This window comes from Sorex araneus, chromosome 1 (genome assembly GCF_027595985.1).
Source record: "Sorex araneus isolate mSorAra2 chromosome 1, mSorAra2.pri, whole genome shotgun sequence".
Classification (NCBI taxonomy): Eukaryota; Metazoa; Chordata; class Mammalia; order Eulipotyphla; family Soricidae; genus Sorex; species Sorex araneus.
In genome coordinates, this window is record NC_073302.1 from 152,392,455 (window position 1) to 152,410,688 (window position 18,234).

The 18,234-nt window shown below is 40.1% G+C and overlaps 1 protein-coding gene across 1 annotated transcript in view; it reads left to right on the forward strand.

Annotated features, from left to right (window-relative positions):
- LOC101540553 (beta-hexosaminidase subunit beta-like) overlaps nt 1–18,234 on the forward strand; it is a 33,106-nt gene that overhangs the window by 4,398 nt on the left and 10,474 nt on the right. Inside the window, exons 3-6 of the mRNA XM_004608556.2 lie at nt 8,062–8,127; nt 9,316–9,362; nt 9,976–10,086; nt 10,530–10,631. Coding sequence (XP_004608613.2) covers nt 8,062–8,127; nt 9,316–9,362; nt 9,976–10,086; nt 10,530–10,631 — 326 coding nt within the window. The remainder of the gene's footprint in view (nt 1–8,061; nt 8,128–9,315; nt 9,363–9,975; nt 10,087–10,529; nt 10,632–18,234) is intronic.

The window sequence follows — 18,234 nt, forward strand, 5'->3', positions numbered from 1 at the left end:
GGTTACTGCTAATCTGTACTGGTTTATTTGTAGGTTTGGGAGTTCTTTTTGGTTTTGGGGACACACCCAGTGATACTCAGGATTTATTCCTGGTTCTGCTTTTAAGGTTCATTTCTGGCATGCACAGGGGACCATATGGGGTGCCAGGGATTGAACCCACATCAACCATTTGCAAAGCAAGTACTATCCCTCCAACCCTCTACAGTTTTTTCCTCCAGAATTATATTTTTTTAATTACATAAAGTAGGGCCTGAGCAATTGTATAGCAGGTAGGGTGCTTGCCTGGAACCCAGCCAAGCTGGGTTCAATCCCTAACACCCTATATGGACCCCTGAGCCCAAGAGGAGTAATCCCTGAGCACCACCAGGTGGCCCCAAACCCCCCTTACTTCAAGTAAATAATTTTTTTTTAATTTACACAAAGTAGGCTTATGATAAACAATAACATGAAAATGCAATAGTTCTGTCCTTGCAGTTTTTATATTCTGGCTTTTTAATGTGTAAAGTTACTATAAGTGAAATACTTTTGTGTGGTATTATTTGTTCTGGGCCTTGCTAGTGATGCTCAGGTGTTACTCCTGGCTCTGTGCTCAAGAATCTCTCCTAGCAATGCTTGGAAGACTATATGGAATGCCAGGGACCACACCCAGGTCAGCTACATGCAAAACAAGCACCAGCACCTTACCCTCTATACTATCTCTCTGGCTTCTCTGTGATTTTTTTTTTCTTTTTGGATCACACTAGGCGATGCTCGGGGGTTACTCCTGGCTATGCACTCAGGAATTACTCCTGGTGGTGCTCGGGGGACGATATGGGATACTGGGAATCGAACCCGGGTCGGCCGCGTGCAAGGCAAACGCCCTACCCACTGTGCTATTGCTCCAGCCCCCATCTCTGTGATATTTTATTTTATTATTATTTTTTATTTTTATTTTTATTGCTTTTTGGGACATACCTGGCGATGCACAGGGGTTACTCCTGGCTCTGCACTCAGGAGTTACTCCTGGCGGTGCTCAGGGGACCATATGGGATGCTGGGATTCAAACCCGGGTCGGCTGCGTGCAAGGCAAATGCCCTACCCGCTGTGCTATCGCTCCAGCCCCATCTCTGTGATATCTGTGATATTTTAATGGATGAATAATGTTCTACATTTTTATAGAATATTGTTCTACATTATGTAGGTTGAACATTGCTCATTTGGTAATCCCCTATGTTGTACTAGATAATTTCTTGTAGCTTGAAAAATTAATCTATGATTTCTAGAATCTTTTTTTTTTTTTGAGGCCACACCTGGTGATGCTCAGGAATTATTCCTGGCTCCACACTCAGGAATTATCCCTGGTGATGCTCAGGAATTATTCCTGGCTCCGCACTCAGGAATTATCCCTGGTGATGCTCAGGGACTATTTGAGATGTCAGGTATCAAATCTGGGTCCACCACATGCAAGGCAAACAGCCTACCTGCTATACTATTGCTCTCACCCCTGATTCTGAGGATCTGATTTGACATAAACATAATGTAGAGCAGGTGGAAAGTGACTATCATTTGGTTGATATTATTTCCAATATTTAGTGTATGATTTTGTATTGTCTAAAAACATTATACTCTAGGGATTATTTCCAAATTGTTTTGGAAGGAGTACATAACAGGGCAGGACTTTCCACAGGGGATCCTGATAGGAAATAATGTAGAAAAAGAATTAAGTTGAACACCATGAGGATATCATGATATAAGATTAGTGCAGACTGGTGACTTGAGTATAAAGATGACAGAAAGACTACTACATACCTTACAAGAATGACTTCTCTCTCTCAGAAAGAGTTGAATACATCTCTTCCCATCTGCTGGTTAGAGAGATTTTCAACATCATCTTGGGAAAATAACTTCATTTCTTTTCAGTTCTATAGCTATTTTTAAAAGAGAAACTCAGTAACTTGATACTATCAGCCACATATTTTAGTTAACAACTCTCAGATTCTCTGAATTAGGTTTTGCAACCTGAGTTGAGATAGACATGATCATTAAGTTGCCAAGTTTGCTATGTGTTATCAATACAGATGATTTATTAGACATTCCAGAAAATGGAATGTGTAAAGACTGCAAAGTCAAAGCTGGTCTTCATTTAGGTTTGTAATCCCTTTTTCTTAGGAAAAGAATACTTCCTGAAACAAGCTGATTATGAAATATTCTGGTTTAAGACTAAATAACTTTTAATGTTTTTACAAGTTGCTATTGATGGAAGTAATACCTACAAATGGAAGTAGCAAATCATCCATTGATGTTCCAGAACCTAAAGAAATGGTGGAGAAATTAGCAAGTATATTATCATTATCTATAAAAAACAACAGTACATATATCTCCAAACCAGTGGTAGACTAAATTCTATTGTAGGAAATTAGGAAGATACCTCAGGGATGTTTAAAGCAATTTTCCTGTAATAGTAAAGAGAATTGCAAACAAAACTGTAAATTTACATACATAAGAGTAACTGTTTATCTGATCAATTCACACTATAATATTACAGAACACGTAGGAATAAAGAAGCCAAGTTATAAAGAACAAACATGGATAAAATGCTAAGATAGACTACTGAGTCAGAAAAAGGAGGTGATGTCTCCGTGTTCTATATGGTGACATTCATACATCAGTGCAAACACAGGAGCACTCAGGAAAATCAGTAGTGTATGTTTACAATAGCCAGAATCTGGAAAAAACCCGAGTGCCCGAGAACAGGTGACTGGTTAAAGAAACTTTGGTATACATCTATACAATGGAATACTATGCAGCTGTTAGAAAGGATGAAGTCATGAACTTTGCATATAAGTGGATCAACATGGAAAGTATCATGCTAAGTGAAATGAGCCAGAAAGAGAGGGACAGACATAGAAAGATTGCACTCATCTGTGGGATATAGAACAACAGAGTACGAGACTAATACCTAAGAATGGTAGTATATAACACCAGGAGGTTGGCTCCATAGCTTGGAAGCTGGCCTCACACGTTGGAGGAAAGTCATCCCAGATAGAGAAAGGAACACCAAGTAATATGTGATTGGAGATCCTGCGCGGGAAGGGAGATGCAGTAGACTAGAGACTGAACAGGATGACCACTCAGTACCCCTATTTCAAACCACAACACCCAAAAGGAAAGAGAGCTATCAAATTGGAATGCCCTGCCACAGAGGCGGGGTGGGGTGGGGGGATGGGACTGGGGGGGTGGGAGGGATACTGGGTTCATTGGTGGTGGAGAATGGACACTGGTGGAGGAATGGGTTCTCAAACATTGTATGAGGGAATAACAAGGACAAAAATGTGTGAATCTGTAACTGTACCCTCACTGTGACTCACTAATTAAAAAATAAATTAAAAAAAAATCAGTAGTGTATGTTCTTATATTACATGTGTCTGAAGATGTCCATGAAAGGACATGGTTAGTGTTTATTTTGAGGAAGACAGTGGAGTTAAGTGGACCTCTTAAAGAGAATGTTAGTGCCCTGGTGAAAGGATTATTGCTCAATTATTTTATGCCTGTAACTCAGTCATGAATAGTTTTTGTAGCTTTGAAATTCATGGTGATTCAGTAAGTAAAATAAGAGAATTTTATTCCCATCTTTGATATGTTTAATGATAAATATATTGATATCATTAGTACATAAACCTATAAAACAAAAGATTTTTTTAGTTTGTTTTGTTGGGTTTTGTTTTATTTGGTTATGCTCAGGGCTTACTCCAGGCTCTAACTCAGGGATAACTACTGAAGGTGTTCAGGGGACCATATGTGGTGCCACGGGATGGATCCTGGTTTAGAAATAAAAGTGGAAGTTCTGCAGTTTATGGGTCTATATGTAGCAAAATCTCCCAAGTGCTTTTTATTTCTGGTTTTGCACTAGTTGAATTGTCATCCATTTTACTCTCTGCCAACTTTAGCTATAGGAGATTATCATTATCAAATACATGCCATGCAGTGTTGGATATAAACCTTAAGTGCTTTAGGCTTTATCAGTGAATTGCCCTTTCCCTCCTCCCAGAGAAGCTTACCATGCCCTTGCTAACATCCTTAACTTAGTCAAAGTCTATCTTCAACCTTCCCTTTGTGTTGGATATTAACCCTAAGTGCTTTAGGCTTTATCAGTGAATTGTCCCCTTTCTTCCTCCTAGAGAAATTGAACATACCCTTGCTAGCATCCCTAACTTAATTAAAGTTTATCTGTAATCTTTCCCTTGTATTTTATCTCTCATTGTCACAGTCCCCCAAGTCAATCTCGATTGCTTGTAAAACAAAACTTTCTGGTAATTCTGATCTTGTATTGATACTGCTTTGTATTTGAAGTGCTGTATATTTGTACTTGCTTTTCTGTCTCCCCTCTAGCCTTTTTATATGTTACCATAGAGCAGTGTTCTTTGGTTAAAACACAGAAAGACCATTAATGCTATGCTCCTAATATTTGGGAGTTGATGGACTCTGAAATATATCTGCTCCTGGGCATAATTACTTAGTCGTAACTACTTGACTTAGGATTCAGTTTCTGTAGTTCCTAACACCCCAAAGGGGAGGTCCTGCCATGGGACTGGGATGGACCCGGGGCGAGTGGCAAAACTACCCGGCAGCGGCAGCGAAATGGGACATTCTAGAAAGCATAGATGCATGGTTTTGATGCAAACTGTTACAATTTAAGAGACAGGACCCCCCTGGGGAAAGATTAGCTGAACTGGCCTGAGGACTTAATCTGGGACTTAGGGTAAAAGCCTTGCTTGCCCTCAGAGCCCAGACAACCAAGTGTTAAAAGCCATGCTTGCTCTCAGCCCAGAGAACTAAGTGTTGGGATCTTTGTCTCCTACTGTGTTTATCCAAACAACTGCAAGTATCGATAACTTATACACTTAGAGGGAAACGTAAAAGCCATGTAGTTGTCCCTGGGAGACAGAGTGTCTCCTTGAGTTGATCTCCCTAAAAGAATTTCCTCTGCCAAATGTTTGTCTATGTAAATGACTAATCACACCCCTTACCTCAACCACCCTTCAGATGTTCTATAAGTATGCTAGCAACTGTACATTAAATGGGCCATTTTTACCATCAGACGCCATTTTCACCATCAGACGGTGGTCCCCAGCCTCCCCATCTCCCAGTTCTCTGTATCTGTGCTGGGGAGCCCTAGGGAGGTGGGGAGGCAGGGAGGCGGCTCAGGGCCACTGAAGGAACACATGTGTCCAGCAGCAGCTGCAGCCCCCGAGGGTCATTTTTGTGTTTACACAATGCAGTATTGGTTTTTTTTGGTCACACCTGGAGATGCACAGGGGTTACTCCTGGCTCTGCATGCAGGAACCACTAGTGGCAGTGCTCAGGGGTCCATATGGGATGCTGGGAATCGAACCTGGGTTGGCCATGTGCAAGGCAAATGCCCTACCCACTGTGCTATCGCTCCAGCCCCTACAGTATTGTTTTTATATGACTACTTGTGCTAAGTATCTAAAAGTTGTAAGATGAAATAATTATTTTTAAACAGTGACCAGTGAAATGACCTACCCTGGATAGTTGACTCAGAATTTGATATTGATAGAGAGGAAGCAAGGTTGATTGGTTTGTATTCATCATAACAAAAAAAAAATTAGCCTGGTGTTTAGTTTATTTGATATAGTGGTCTCTGGATGGAAGGGGATTTCTTGTCAGCAGACTGTCACCTGAGAAGTTCACGTGATTATTGGTTGCTGATGAAATCTTCTTTATCTGCAGCCAAATATGAAGTGACCAAATATGTGGTGGAGGGCCATAATGATTTGAAGCTAAGATTGACATGAAATCATTAACTTTTTGCCCTCAAGTGTCTTTATTGTGACAGAGTCCACATCTTTCACAATCTTTAGCTCTCAGTTTCTCTATATAGTCTGGTATTTTACTTCATTTGTGCTTGATTCTGCCCCAAATCTCTCTAAAAGCTAACAGTATTTCTGGGCCAACCTAAGGAAGATTCTGATTTGAAAGGTTAAAAAAAAAAAGACCCTTCATCAGTCACTATCCCTGTTTGTCCAGATGTGGCCAACTGGTGCCTTGTTCTAGATATCTGGCGACTTTTTACTGAATGGGCAGAGCTCAAGTAACCCATGAGTTTAGAGAGAGTCTTTGCAGGGATGGGACGTGACTCTCCTGCTGGGTTTCAAATCCAGAGTTCTTGCATACAGAGCATGTGCTGGAGACCTTTAGGCCATCTTCCTAACCCAAGATTAGAAGGTTTAAGGCCAATTTCGGATTATTTTAATGGAAGGTGGGCGCAGGGTAAGTCAATAAAAACAGAAAGGGAAAACAGATGGTGCTGATAACTCTGCCTTAAAGATTTGTGGAGGATCTGAGTGGGACCGAAGCTTCTTGTAGGAATAGTGGGTACTGAGAAGTCTGTGCACCGCTCACGTCACATCTGCCCATACTCAGGACTCATCTCTGTCTAGAGTCAAGGAGGGAAACGAGGGATCTTGAGATGACACCCACATTCCTGACCTGAATAACTTAACACTAAGGGTCTCAAGCAGGAAGCCAAGAGAATGAGCACCGGAGAGGCTGTGAAGTGTGTGGGGCATGCAAGAGCAAAGAGTTCACTTGTGAGGTGTGAGCTGAAGGGAGGCATGGAAGGGAAGAAGGGAATGAGGCATGTGGCATAACAGCCGTGGAGTTCAGGGGGAATGAAATTTTCAATTCAACAGATAAACGAAGAGACATTCAATATCACCCCAGTGAGACTCAACCCCCACCTCATAGAGTGGTTATTATTAAAATATTAAATCAGGAAACACATTGCTGTTAAGTATGTAGAGAAAAGAAAAACAGTTCTGTCCTAGTGGTGACTAACTTTGTGACAGTCACTTAGCAATAGGAGGTTCCTCAAAGACCTAAAAATAGAATTAGCATCTGACCCAGCATTTCCTCTTCTGATATTCACCCAAGGAAATAAAAATGCTAGCTTGGAAAGTTAACCGCACCTCCATCTTCAATGCAGCATTGTTTATAGTCATCAAGGTATGGGAATAAGCTAAGTGTCTTTTGATGGTTGAAGGATATATGGTAACCAGGCACATGTCCCTTTCTGGTGGGGATGGGTTTTCAAACATGCTGTTGGGTGATTTGACAGTGCTGAACCATAGTAGAGTTACACAAACCTGGACTGTGAATGGCACTCTCTGGAGGAGCAAGTCTTGTGAGCAGTGTTTGTCAACCAAAATGCTACCGAGTAGCATATATGACTGGGTACATATACATTTGATTATAAACATGCACACACAGGGCTAAAAGTATAGAGTATAGAGTAACAGTCTAAGTATACGCATTGCCTGTGGGAGTCCCAGATTTGATCCCTTGCATTGCATGTTCTCCTTAGCACTGGCAGAAACAGCCCCTAAGCACCATTGTGTGTGGCACAAAGCCCTCTCTCCCCACAGAAAACACATACACCCAAAGCGGAATATTACTCAGCTATAAAAAGAACATTATATTGCCATTTGCTGCACATGAAGTCTAATAGTATTATGCCAAGTATAATAAGTCAGACAGTAAGATACACCATATTATATGATCTCATTTATGTATGGAATCTAAGGGTAATTTAAAAAACCCTGAATCCATATATACAGATAACAGGTTAATTGTTGTTAGAACATTGGGAAGGTGTGGAAAGGGGGTTGAAGTTCAAAGACATAAATTTCAATTGCCAAATAAATGTCCTAGGGAAGTAAGGTACAGCCTGGTGTTTGTAGTTAAAAAGTCCTGTATGCAAATTTGAAAGTTGCTGAAAAAGTAGATTTTTTTTTGAAAAAGTAGATCTTACGTATTCTCATCACAAGAAAAAATATTGTAACTGTGTATCTGACAATATTTTGAGATACATTGTGGTGATCATTTTGCAATATACACATCAAATCATTATGTTCACACCTGAATTAGTAGAATGGAAAATGTCTATTGTACCTCAATTTTGAAATAGAACGGTTGAGGAATACCAAATCTGTGTTTAGGAAGTTTACTGTGAATCACTGAGGGATTAACATTCAGAATTCATTTGCTTTTTAACAATTCAAGATAACTTGAAGATACAAGGACCAGTGGCTTCCCTCAGTGCTAACAGTGTCTGGGGAGTGTTGAGAGGTAAGTTCTATTGCACTTTCATTGTTAGTTTCTAGTAAAGAAATGTGTGTTGATGGTGCTTAGGGAAGTCAAGCCACAATAAAATTTGTTCCGTTGGGTCGTTTATAAGTTTATAAGAAGGCAGAATCTTACTGATGTTTGCCATGATCCATATCTAGATTAAGACCTTTGATAGTATGAAGTGACTGGAATTTAGTCCAAGAATTCTTTATCTTTGTGTATTGTCAGACTTTAGCACAAACTGGCCTATAGGAAAATTGAGTGTTTTTTTTCACTTAAGCACAAATTCCAGTCATTCTTCTTTTTATCAGTCGTATTTGGTATTTGGGGGAAAGGACTAGAGCAGTAGCACAGCGGGTAGGACGTTTGCTTTGCACTCGGCCGCCCAGGGTTTGATTTCTCCATCCCTCTCAGGAGCCCAGCAAGCTACTGAGAGTATCCTGTCCGCACGGCAGAGCTTGGCAAGCTACCCATGGCGTATTCAATATGCCAAAAGCAGTAATAAAGTTTCACAATGAGACGTTACTGATGCCCTCTTGAGCAAATCGCTGAACAACAGGACGACAGTGCTACAGTGCAGTGCTGTTTGGGAGAGAGGAGGAAAGACCTATGAAAAATGATTTTGATTTACTCTTAGATTGAAATTTTCTCTTGTTACACATTTCTGTGCTAGAGTAATAATTTTTTGTAAAACAAGGCAAATTACAGGTAGGAACCAGTGATGAGAACAATTCACTTTGCAGCTATGAGTAAAACACTGTCCCGTGTTGGGCCTTTATAATTTCATGTTGCCACTTTGACTGTTCCTTCTGTTACATTTTGGCGCCTAGTAGAGCATTGTTATTTTATCAAGATACTTTCCTCTTATAATACTATGAGAAAGTTTTTTTTTCTCATGATAGTATATCTTTATTAAGAAACTGATGTTCTAAAATTGATTTTTTAATGTTTATCTTTTGACATAAGCTAATGTTTATCAGCTGAGATATAGTGATGTAAAGTATTTTTATTAGATATTAATGGATTTGTTTTTCAGTTCAGTTTTGATTATAGAAAATACATCAGAAGATATAGGTACAACATGATATTTATTGTATTAGCCATGTTTTGTTTGGATGTTTATTTGGATAATGTAAACCTCATTTCTCTATTTTATAAATTGATGCAACATCATTTTATATTCTCTAGGTTTAGAGACCTTTAGCCAATTAATTTATCAAGATCCTTATGGAACAGTAAGTATAATTATGTTACTGAAATATTTTTATGAATATATTTGTAGGAGGAAAATAGGATTTTTAGCTCTTGAGGGGCTAAGAGCAGGGATCTCCCCCACACTCCCCCACCCAACAACACTCAGCGGAACCAGGGGCTATTCTAATAATATCCAGCCAACTAAATGGGATGGTTGAATGTTTTGACCCAAGGATGTGGTGTCACAGTGCCAGGAACCACCAGGCTTCCCTCAGCCATCTTGGGGACCCCCAGAGCTACACCAAGCAATCCTCAGGGATTCATGGAGTTCTATGAATTGGACAGGGGTTCATATATGCAGACATGTGCCCCTAATCCTGTGTCTACTCCTTGACATAAAGAAAGGACCTATTCCTTTACTGCTTCTTGAGGTTTATTTCTTTATTGCTCTTTGCAGATTTTGCTCTCTTTATTGCTTTAGTGCTTCTTAAAGTTGTTTTTTTTTCTCTCTAAACATTTAACCTAGCTGAAAAGTGTAAACTGTGTTGTTTGCTCCCAAATATTTTATTCAGTACTTTTACACGTGTATTCTTCCTTGATGCGTAGTCAAGAGGGAATTCTAAAAATAAATCAAAAATGAATTTTGTTTTTTAGATCACTATCAATGAATCCAGTATTATTGATTCTCCAAGATTTCGTCATCGAGGCATTTTAATTGATACAGCCAGACACTACCTGCCTGTTAAGCGTATTTTAGAAACTCTGGTAGGTTCTGAAGCTGCTCTGTTTTATGCTGTTTTTTCTTTTTTTACACTGGAAGTTACAGACACAAATCCTCCTGTGCAGGTCTGAACAGAGGCATTTGCTTTTCGTGTACTAATTGGGAACACTGAGCTTTCATTTCTTTCTCTCTCAGAAAGTTTATTTCCTCGGCACCCATTTGTTTTTCATGGTGGTGCAGAGAAGAGCTTGTAACATTTAGCCTAGATTGGTGAGAGGAGACTGTCTATAACTTAATACAGCTACTTTTAGTATTTTCAGAAGCATCCTTATATGTCTAAATCTTTGTTAGCCAAAAAAGGGATGTTAAATTCTTCTTATGGATAGACATATGAAAAAGCAGACACATTGAAAACCATCCTGAACGTTGTAAATTGGATTGTGTATTAATTCTGTTGTGTGTAACTGTTTAACACCTTGGCTTGCAGGATGCCATGGCTTTTAACAAGTTCAATGTTCTCCACTGGCACATAGTTGATGACCAGTCTTTCCCATACCAGAGTGTCACTTTTCCAGAGTTAAGCAATCAAGTGAGTATTTTGCATTATTGAAATCTGGGTTTTTGAAGTCAAGTTGTTTGGTAGCATATCATTACAAAGCTGTCGCTTAAATATTGCATTCTTTGGGGTAGAAATGTTGTATAAAAGTGGGGGGCTGGAGTGATAGCACAGCAGGTAGGGCATTTGCCTTGCACGCAGCCAACCCGGGTTCGATTCCCAGCATCCCATATGGTCCCCTAGCACCGCCAGGAGTAATTCCTGAGTGTAGAGCCAGGAGTAACCCCTGTGCATCGCTGGGTGTGACCCAAAAAGAAAAAAAAAAAGGAGGCACTTGAAATTTAAAATGTTTTCCTTCATATTTTAGATCCATATGATTATTTTGTTTTTCAAGTTTGTTTTTAATGTACACTGTAGGATAATGTTGGTTTACCTTTTCTCCCTGGCCACAGGGAGCTTAGGTTCATTAGGGTACACCCATCACAGTGCCTCAGGCACTCCCATTCCTCTGTGTTTATTGTTAACTTCTTCTCTGTGCTCTGCTTTCCCTGTCTGTGGTCACCTATATCCCACAGGCTCTGTGACTTGTTAGGTCAGGTCCTTCTAAGGACTCTGGAATTTGTATTTGTAAGTGAAGTATTGCTTTTGTCTTTCCTTTATGTCCTTTGCATAGTTTACTTTAGAGCAATGTCCTTTTTGTATAGACAAAGAAAGACAGTTTATGCTATGCTTTTGTCACATGGGAGTTAATTGACTCCAAATAATATTTATCCCTGGGTATCTGTCATATTTATTTGACTTAAACCTCAGTTGCCCTTAGTTCCTAGCACCCCAAAAGCAGGGTCCCAACAAAGGGACTGGATGGATCCAGGGCAAGCTGTAAGCTTGGCATTGAAACAGATCAAGCCAGGTGCCACAAAACTTATAATTTAAGAGCATGGTCATGGATGAATTCTGTCATGACTTAAAGAAAAGTGTTTGGACAAGGACCCTACTAGGGTTAGGAAAGACTAAGATGGTCTGAGATCTGTGGTCTGGGATCTATATGAAATGTCCCCAGGAGAACTACCCTGTAATATTACTAGATCTCTTACTGTGTCCATACAAAATGACAAGAACGATTATTAAAAGTAAGTAAATCTAAGATGATTGCTTATGGACTGAGGAGAAGTATGTCCTTAGGTGAAATTCCACCCTTGAAGGAAGGGAAGGGCTTTACATATGTTGATTGTGCTAGCTCACCTAGGTATAGTTGCTGCCCCCAACCCCTGGAGGTGGGGCTCTAGACTAAGGCTGCGAGACTGGGTGCTGGCAGAGTAGCATGGGGGGAAGTGGGAGATGAGAATGAGGGGCAGTGTGAGACTGGAGTGGAATAAGTACACTGGGAGAATAGAATAAACAGCAGGACAGAGGTTGGAATAAATGGCAACTGATCACCAACCAGCCTGGTGGCCCTGTTCCCTCCCTCATGCCCCTGTTGGCACTGGCTGTAGACTGGGTGCCTCATGGCCACCGAATGCTCATGTGGGAGAGAGTCCACGCCACTTAGGGACTACATAGGACATAACATAAACAACGTACTATAAATGCTACTGTAATTTGTTGTGATCTTGTAAAATATAAGTCTATAGAGGCTCTACACTTAAAAAATTTAAAACTCAGGGGGCTGGAGTGATAGTACAGTGGGTAGGCCATTTGCCTTGCGACCCAGGTTCGATTCCCAGCATCCCATATGGTCCCCCGAGCACCGCCAGGAGTAATTCCTGAGTGCGTGAGCCAGGAGTAACCCCTGTGCATTGCCGGGTGTGACCCAAAAAACAAAACAAACAAACAAACAAAAAGTTTAAAACTCAAATGTAGGAGATCCAAAATATTCATTATCAACATAAGGTTCAATAATGATTAAGTAGCCGAATTATATTAGTTTTAAATGAAATTATTTTGAATTCTCTACACGACTTTTTTCATCTCTGAAAACTTGTAATAGTGTTGTTAGATATGAGAACTGCTTCTTAATAAATAGTGGTAATCTCAACTTGAAAAGTTTAAATTGATTTTCATAGACTAGAGGAGAGTTGGTCAGACCTTGATATAAACTATTGGTGTAATCTGTCTGTAATACAAAGATAGCAGTTAAAATTTAGTAAAACTTGATGCACAGTACAATGTTGCAAGTAATAAGAGTCAGAGTCAGGATTCTAAATTTTATTTATTTTATATAATTTCAAAACTTTGACTAATGTTATGTAATACACTCTAAAATGCTAGCTGCACTCAATGTTTTTGCTGGTTGTGCTTTTTTTTTTTTTTTTTTTTTTTTTTAATTTTTTATTGTGGAAAGTTACAAAGTTACAAAGTTTTCAGGTTTAAATCTCAGTTATACAATGCTCGAATACCCATCCCTTCACCAGTGCTCATATTCCACCACCAAGAATCCCAGTATAGCTCCACCCCGCCCCCTCACACCCCAAACACCCCCACGCCCCTAGCCCCCCCACCCTAAGCCCCCCCCCGCCTGTGTAACTAATAAATTTCACTTTACTTTCACTTTGATTGCATACAATATTTCAACAAAACTCACTATTATTGTTTGGAGAGTCTCTCCCCTAAAGTCAGACCTGCTGAAAAGGAAGCATTAGGTAATTTGTTTTCCATTGCTGAGGATGAAGAAGTGTGAGGTCGAGTGACCACACTTAGCGGCCTCTCAGTTTTGGGTTTCTGTAATTTAGTATTTTAGTAACTAAGTCCAGAGAGATATCTGCCAGAAGTTGCATCGTTGCCAACTTGTACTTCTCAGTTACATTATATTCCACATATGAGTGCAATCTTTCTATGTCTGTCTCTTTCTTTCTGACTCATTTCACTCAACATGATACTTTCCATGTTGATCCACTTGTATGCAAATTTCATGACTTCATGTTTCCTGACAGCTACATAATATTCCATTGTGTAAATATACCAGAGTTTCTTTAGCCAATCATCTGTTTTCGGGCACTCTGGTTTTTTCCATATTGTGGCTATTGTGAACAGAGCGGCAATGAACATGGAAATGCAGATGTCATCTCTACTATACCTTTTTGCCTCTCCGGGATATATTCCCAGGAGTGGTATTGCTGGGTCAAATGGGAGCTCAATTTCTAACTTTTTGAGAATCGTCCATATTGTTTTCCAAAAGGGCTGAACCAGTCGGCATTCCCACCAGCAGTGAAGGAGAGTCCCTTTCTCCCCACATCCACGCCAACACCGGTTGCTTTTGTTTTTGGGGATGTGGGCCAGTCTCTGTGGTGTGAGATGATATCTCATTGTTGTTTTGATCTGCATTTCCCTGATGATTAGTGATGTTGAACATTTTCTCATGTGCTTCTTAGCCATTCGGATTTCTTCTTTGGAAAAGTTTCTGTTCATTTCATCAGCCCATTTTTTGATCGGGTTGGCAGTTTTCTTCTTGTGGAGTTCAACCAGTGCATTGTATATCCTTGTTATCAACCCTTTATCGGATGGGTACTGCATAAATATCCTTTCCCATTCTGTAGACTGTCTTTGTATTTTGGTCACTGTTTCTTTTGAGTTGCAGAAGCTCCTTAGTTTGAGATAGTCCCATTTATTTATCTTTGTTTTCACTAGCTTAGCCAGTGGCGTGTCAGCTTTGAAGATACCTTTGGCTTCAATGTCGTGGAGGGTTTTGCCGACCTTATCTTCAATGTACCTTAGGGATTCTGGTCTGATGTTGAGGTCTTTAATCCAGTTTGATCTGATTTTTGTACATGGTGATAGATGGAGGTCTAAGCCCATTTTTTTGCATGTAGCCGTCCAGTTTTGCCAGCACAATTTGTTAAACATGCTTTCCTTGCTCCACTTCACATTTCTTGCTCCCTTATCAAAGATTAGATGATCATATATTTGGGGGTGTATGTCAGAGTATTCAACCCTGTTCCATTGGTCTGCCGCTCTGCCTTTGTTCCAGTACCATGCTGTTTTAATGACTACCGCTTTGTAGTAGAGTTGGAAGTTGGGGAGGTTGATTCCTCCCATTTTCTTTTTCCCAAGGATTGCTTTAGCTATTCGTGGGGGCTTATTGTTCCATATGAATTTCAGGAGCGCTTGCTCCATTTCTTTGAAGAATGTCAAGGGTATCCCTATAGGGATCGCATTGAATTTGTACAATGCTTTGGGAAGAATTGCCATTTTGACAATATTAATTCTTCCAATCCATGAGCAGGGGATGTCTTTCCATTTCCTCGTGTCCTCTTTTATTTCCTGAAGTAGTGTTTTATAGTTTTCATTATACAAGTCCTTTACCTCCTTTGTTAAGCTGATTCCGAGGTATTTGATTTTTTGAGGCGCAATTGTGAATGGGATTGCTTTTCTCAGGTCACTTTCTTCTCTCTCATTATTTGCATATAGGAAAGCCATGGACTTTTGGGTATTGATTCTATAGCCTGCAACTTTACTGTACGAGTCTATTGTTTCTAGGAGTTTCTTGGTAGAGGTTTTAGGGTTCTCTAAGTATAGTATCATATCATCTGCGAATAGTGAGAGCTTGATTTCTTCCTTTCCTACCTGAATGCCCTTAATGTCTTTTTCTTGCCTAATCGCTATTGCAAGTACTTCCAGTACTATATTGAACAGAAGTGGAGAGAGTGGGCATCCTTGTCTCGTCCCTGTTCTCAGAGGGAAGGCTCTTAGTTTTTCCCCATTGAGGACAATGCTTGCCATAGGCTTGTGATAAATGGCTTTGACTATATTGAGGAAGGTCCCTTCTATACCTATTTTGGCTAGTGTTTTCATCATAAACGGATGCTGGATCTTGTCAAATGCTTTCTCTGCATCTATTGATATGATTATATGATTTTTATCTTTTCTTTTGTTGATATGGTGGATTATGTTGATTGATTTCCGGATGTTAAACCATCCTTGCATCCCCGGGATGAATCCCACTTGGTCGTGGTGTATGATCTTTTTGATAAGTTGTTGAATTCTATTTGCTAATATTTTGTTGAGAATTTTTGCATCTGTGTTCATCAGGGATATTGGCCTGTAGTTTTCTTTTTTTGTGGTGTCTTTGTTTGCTTTTGGTATTAGGGAGATATGAGCCTCATAGAAACTGTTAGGGAGGGTTTCTGTTTCTTCAATTTCCTGGAAGAGCTTGAGAAGGACTGGCAAAAGGTCCTCTTTAAATGTTTGGAAGAACTCACTAGTGAATCCGTCTGGACCTGGGCTTTTGTTTTTGGGGAGACTTTTGATTACCATTTCAATTTCCTTGATGTTAATTGGACTATTCAGGTACTCCAGGTCTTCTTGGTTCAGCCTTGGGAGATTATAGGAGTCGAGGAATTTATCCATTTCTTCTAGATTCTCTTGTTTCGTGGCATAGAGATTTTCAAAGTAGTCTCTGATGATCTTTTGAATTTCATTGGTTTCTGTCGTGATGTCCCCCTTTTCATTTCTGATTCGGCTTATAAGGGTTCTCTCTCTCTCTTTCTTTGTGAGTCTTGCTAGTGGTTTATCAATCTTGTTTATTTTCTCGAAGAACCAGCTCTTGGTTTCATTGATCTTCCGGATTGTCTTTTGGGTTTCCATGTCATTAATTTCTGCTCTAAGTTTTATTATCTCTTTCCTTCTGCCTGGTTTTGGCTCCTTTTGTTGGTCCTTTTCTAAGGTCTTGAGCTGTGAAGTCAAGTTATTTATGTGGGCCCTTTCTTCCTTCCTGAGATATGCTTGCAGAGCTATAAATTTTCCCCTTAAAACGGCTTTAGCTGCGTCCCACAGGTTCTGGTAGCTCGTGTCTTCATTCTCATTTGTTTCTAGGTACCTTTTGATTTCTTCCTTGATTTCCTTCCTGACCCACTCATTGTTCAATATCGAGCTATTTAATTTCCAGGTGTTTGATTTGGTTTTCTGCATCTGTCCACAGTTAAGTTTTATCTTCAGTGCATCATGGTCTGAAAAGATAGCTGGTACAATGTCTATCTTGTTGATTCTGTTGAGGTATGTTGTGTGGCCCAGCGCATGGTCTATTCTGGAAAATGTTCCATGTGCACTGGAAAAGAATGTGTATTCCTTTTTTTGGGGATATAAAGCCCTGTATAGATCTGTTAGCCCTCTCTCTTCTATTTCTTCCTTCAAAGCCAGTATTTCATTGGTGAGTTTTAATCTTCTAGATCTGTCCAGAGGAGACAGTGCAGTGTTGAAGTCTCCAACTACTATTGTGTTGCTCGAGATGTCCTTCTCGAGGTCTCTTAGCAGCTGTTGTAGGTATTTAGCTGGTCCCTCATTGGGTGCGTAGACATTCAGGAGTGTGATTTCTTCCTGATGTACACATCCCTTGATTAATAAAAAGTGGCCTTCACTATCCCTTCTAATCTTTTTCAACCTGAAGTCTATGTTGTCCGATACTAGTAAAGCCACTCCGGCTTTCTTGAGGGAGTTGTTTGCTTGCAGGATTGTTTTCCATCCTTTGACTTTGAGTCTGTGTTTGTTCTTGCTATTCAGATGTGTTTCTTGCAGGCAACAGAAGGTTGGGTTGAGTCTCTGAATCCATTTTGCCAGTCTGTGTCTCTTAATTGGTGAATTCAGACCATTGACATTAAGGGAGATTATTGTTATGGGATTTTGTGCCGTCTTTGTGCAAGGGTTTGTTGTGCTTGTAGAGGTTGTTCTTGTCTTACAATAGCCCCTTTAGTGCTTCTTTTAGGTTTGGTTTTGAGTCTATGAAGTTCCTGAGCTGTTGTTTATCCCCAAAGTAGTGTATGATTCCTTCTAGTTTGAATGAGAGTTTAGCCGGATAAAGTATTCTTGGTGAAGCGTTGATTTCATTGAGTTTTTTCACTATATCCCACCATTGCCTTCGAGCTTGGAGGGTTTCCTCTGATAGATCTGCTGTGAGCCTAAGGGGTGCTCCTTTGTATGCGATTTCCTTCTTGGACCTTGCTGCTTGGAGTATTGTGTCTCTCTGGAAGATGTCCATCATTGTAACTATGATATGTCTTGGGGTTTTTCTGTTAGGATCTCTTTTAGCTGGCACTCTCCGGGCGCCTTGAATCTGGATGCCTGCATTGTCCAGCTGTGGGAAGTTTTCCGCAATGATTTGTTTGACTGTGTCTTTTTCGTTGGGGTTGGTTCCCTGTGGTTCTGGTAGTCCAATGATTCTAATGTTGTTCCTCTTGAATTCATCCCCTAGGACTCTGATTCTGGCTAGAGCTATTTTGAGGTCTCTTGCCATGGTTTGATGTTGCCTGTAGGCCTCTTGCAGCTCATCTTCAAGCATACTGATTCTGTCTTCGGCTGCAGTCATCCTATTGTTGAGGGCAGTCAGAGAGTTTTTGATTTCATGTACGGAATCCTTCATTTCTTTTTGAAGGTTTTTTATTTCTGCTCTCATTTCTTCCCGTATTTTGTCGGCTGTCTGTTGTATTGTTTCCGCCAGGTCTTCCTTGAAGTTGTCCATCTTTGCATTGAGTTGATTGAACATGTTGAGGATTTCAAGTCTGAATTCTTTCTCAGAGAGGTCAAGTTTGTAGGAGGCGCCCATTGAGGTTTCCGGATTCCTTTGATCGTCCTCTGGTTGCAATGGGGATTTTCGCTGTTTCTTCATGTTGTTTGTGGTGATATGAAAGAGGGCTCTTGATGATGAGTG